Below are 3,429 nucleotides of genomic sequence, written 5' to 3' on the forward strand. Positions count from 1 at the left end.
ACAAACAACATCTTCAGCAGGACAGTGTTGCAGTGGAGTACTTAAAGTATTTGTTTCTTCGCTGTATAACTTTTCAGTCTCTTGCACATCCCCTGGATCAATTGTTAGATTCTTATTTTCTTGCCTTCTTTTCTCCAATAATGTTCTCAGTGTCGTGTGAGGTTTTTGTCTTTCTCCTTCTCACTTCTGGTGTAAAAGCCTACAGGAAGGTTTGCCCTCCATTTTTGGGGTCTTTTTGTGCATCCCAGCTGTGCCTTTTTCCTCATTACCTCCTTGGCTATTCCCCTTTTGCTTTGTCGCCTCCAACTAGGTGACTCTGAGCAGTGGGATGAGTGACCTTAGAGTGGGTTGCAGCAGGTAAACCATTAATAGGAAGAGGACGGATCACTAAGCTTCTTTTATCAGTTAACAGCAAGTTCTGGTTTTGTCTTTTCCTCTGATGATGATGAGGTCGAAGGCGTTTCAGGGGCGTGGTTTTGTAAGATCTGTTTTTATTGCAGTTCAGGTTCCTATGGTCCTTCAAGATCTCATCTAGCACTGCATAAAAACAAAAAACTGGTTAATGCTGTGGTATCAGTGTGTGTGCATTGGGTTTTGGCAGCTTTCTCACCATGAACACGGTTATAAATGTTGCTCACTCCACTCTGGCTCCACCTCAGGTCCACAGCTTGTCTCACGGAGTCTAAAAGCCCAAACACCTCACACAAGGAATGAAGCAAGAAGACATCTGACGAAACAAAAGGAAGCACAAGTCAGCTGTGAAGCTTGAGTAACAACTATTAAACTTTAAAGATTTGTTGAAAATTATGTGTATCACACTAAATTTAAAAGTGGTGTTTTAGATGAAGACCATTTCAAACTATGGTTTATCCTGAAAGCCTCTATGGGGTTGTCCACGCAGGAATGTTTTTAGTGACTACACTAACATGTTTAATTGTTTCAGCCTTGAGTCCACATGGAAGCAGCATTTTAGGAGCCCCTTATTTGTATTTTTTGAAAATGGGTTTCAGAGTGAGAAAAATCTTGAATTGCAATTGCATTTTTGTGTAGACAGCCATCGCTCAGAAAACGATGTCATATTCCCACATGTAAGCACACCCACTATCCGAGGTTGCCCTCTTCTCCTTCTTGTGTTTATATTTTGCACTCAGCATGCAAGCTTTATGTATGTATTATATTCCATGCCTTTTTTCTTGTTTTTGATGTGTCTTCATGGCAGTGTTACAGCTCCACATCTGGCAAAGAAAGTGAAGGTGATATCTCCTGAGTGAACAGGTTTGAATTAAGTGTTCAGACAGTAATCATTAAACTGACATCTACAACGGATTTTAAAGTCAACCTAATTCAAAATGATCGCCACAGCCAGCTGTGCACACAAACGGCTATATAAGTCAGAGTTTTCCAAATACTGAGCTAAAATTTGGACTGTTGAGAATCGCCCCCAACACACATTTTGAGCACAACACGTAACACAGCATCTTTGCTTTAAACCATGGCATTAACTAAAGGAAGGAGATGTGTCCGTTAGCAAAATGTCTCCTAAATCACCCAATAGTTTTCAATGAAACTATCATGAAGTAATTATTTCTTGAACATCTGCAACTGATTATCTTTTGGAGTCAACCCAATCCAGGCTAAGTAAATTGGCCTGCATAAAAATGGCTACACCTCAGTGATGGTTTAAAAATATTGTGCTGAACTTTGGAGTGGTAGTAGCTTTACATGCTTCTAGGGCTCACATACAAATGTGTGTATGCTTAGATGTGTATGCATGCTTGTATATAGGTTAATCCTGAATGTATTACTCCCTACCACCTTGTGCATGTGCATACTGTGTTTTTCCAGATTTGTGTATTCTTCTTCTTTTTTAATGATTTCATATGTGATTTTTTTCTGTATATAGAGCATGCTACTGGATGCCTCAAAATTTCCCCTGGGATTAATAAAGTATCCATCTATCATATACCAAGATCACACATGATGTTGTATGAGAATGCACATACACTAGTGTTATTTTCAAGCTCTGACCTAAATGGCTACAAACCACCCTTAATTACCAGTGTTTTGGGGTGTTTTTTAGTGTTTCTGTGTGGACAAAGGCATTTCTAAAAACTGTGTAGCCTCTACAAGTACTGTTTAAATAACGACATATAAAAAATGTCCAAAAACTATGTGTACATAAAAACAAGGCTTCAGATCACCACTGTGGGAACTTACCAGACTCCTGCAGGTTGGCCTTCTCACTGCAAAGCTCCACTCCTCGAAAAGTGGTGACCAGTTTATGTTGGAGACTGGACAGAACCGCCTTCATCAGCCCAGAGTCTGAGACACGCCTCCAAAGACTGAGCACTCCTTCTAGAGATTAGATGTAAAGCACAGCAACAAAAGTGGAGGCATTTATAGACGTTTTTCCTCAGTTAAGAGTTTAAAATGGCCGTAGAAAAATAAGAAAAAGCCATAAGGGCACCATTATAAATGTACTGGTGTGAACACTTCTATACTGTGTGCTGAGGGAGAGAAAAAAAGTGCAACTGAAAAAAAAAGCACACTTGAGATAAGTAAGGTGGAGAGGAGAAGCAAGGGGAAATGACTGGGTGACATTTGAAGAGAGCAGAAGTACTGACAGAGTAATAATAGATGGAGGAGAGAAAAGACAGAGAGCCGAGTCAAGGTTAGAGGGAAAAAAATAAAAATATAGATAAGATAGCAAAAGAAGATGTTGGATATTATTTTTATCTAGACTGGTCCTATGGTTTTGATCTGCTCAGAGACGGGATTATAATGAAATTATGACCCGGTTCTGACTGGATTAAACTGGGGCAGTAGCTCTAAGAGAGTCTCCCTGGGATTTCAATATCAGTCAAGGAATAGAGTTTAATCTGCTTGCCACATCACGTAGAAGGCTTTTGAAGCACTGTCTCGTATTTCCTAACACATCAGAACCACATAAGATCCACTGAGATCACACTTAGTCACGCCCCCTCATACACTGACAGGTTGAGCTCCTCTTCTGCAAAGGAGGAGTCCAGGACCCTATAAATGAGTAATAACACGGGACATCGGGATTCTTCCGGGTTTGTGAACGCATCACAGACCGGAGAGACCAGCGCTGTAACTGTAACCTTTTTCTGCCTTGATTTTAGTACAACTGGTAAAACTGAATTGACGTTTCCTTGATTTATTGATAATGAGAGTTGCCACTTCTGAGGGAGATTCGAGCCGGGGGGAAAAGACGTGGGCTGAAGGGGGTTTCCGGGTCCGGTGACCCGCAGCCAGCACCCGTCTTTAACAAAGATCAACTCTCAAAGAGAGGACATTAAATAAGTGACAGATGTGGAGAGGAAAGAGATTGTTAGTTTTAAGTTTAGTATTTAAAAAATATTAAGTGTTGGATGGATGGATGGATGGATGGATGGATGGATGGATGGA

General features: G+C 40.6%; 1 protein-coding gene across 1 annotated transcript in view; it reads right to left on the reverse strand.

The window, feature by feature from the left end:
• Positions 1-277: 277 nt before the first annotated feature.
• LOC119410300 (glucocorticoid modulatory element-binding protein 1-like) overlaps positions 278-3,429 on the reverse strand; it is a 9,898-nt gene continuing 6,746 nt past the window's right edge. Inside the window, exons 6-8 of the mRNA XM_037677213.1 lie at positions 2,218-2,355; positions 611-727; positions 278-537 (exon numbers count right to left, since the gene is read on the reverse strand). Coding sequence (XP_037533141.1) covers positions 278-537; positions 611-727; positions 2,218-2,355 — 515 coding nt within the window. The remainder of the gene's footprint in view (positions 538-610; positions 728-2,217; positions 2,356-3,429) is intronic.

This window comes from Nematolebias whitei, chromosome 5 (genome assembly GCF_014905685.2).
Source record: "Nematolebias whitei isolate Nwh7 chromosome 5, NemWhi1, whole genome shotgun sequence".
Taxonomy (NCBI): Eukaryota; Metazoa; Chordata; class Actinopteri; order Cyprinodontiformes; family Rivulidae; genus Nematolebias; species Nematolebias whitei.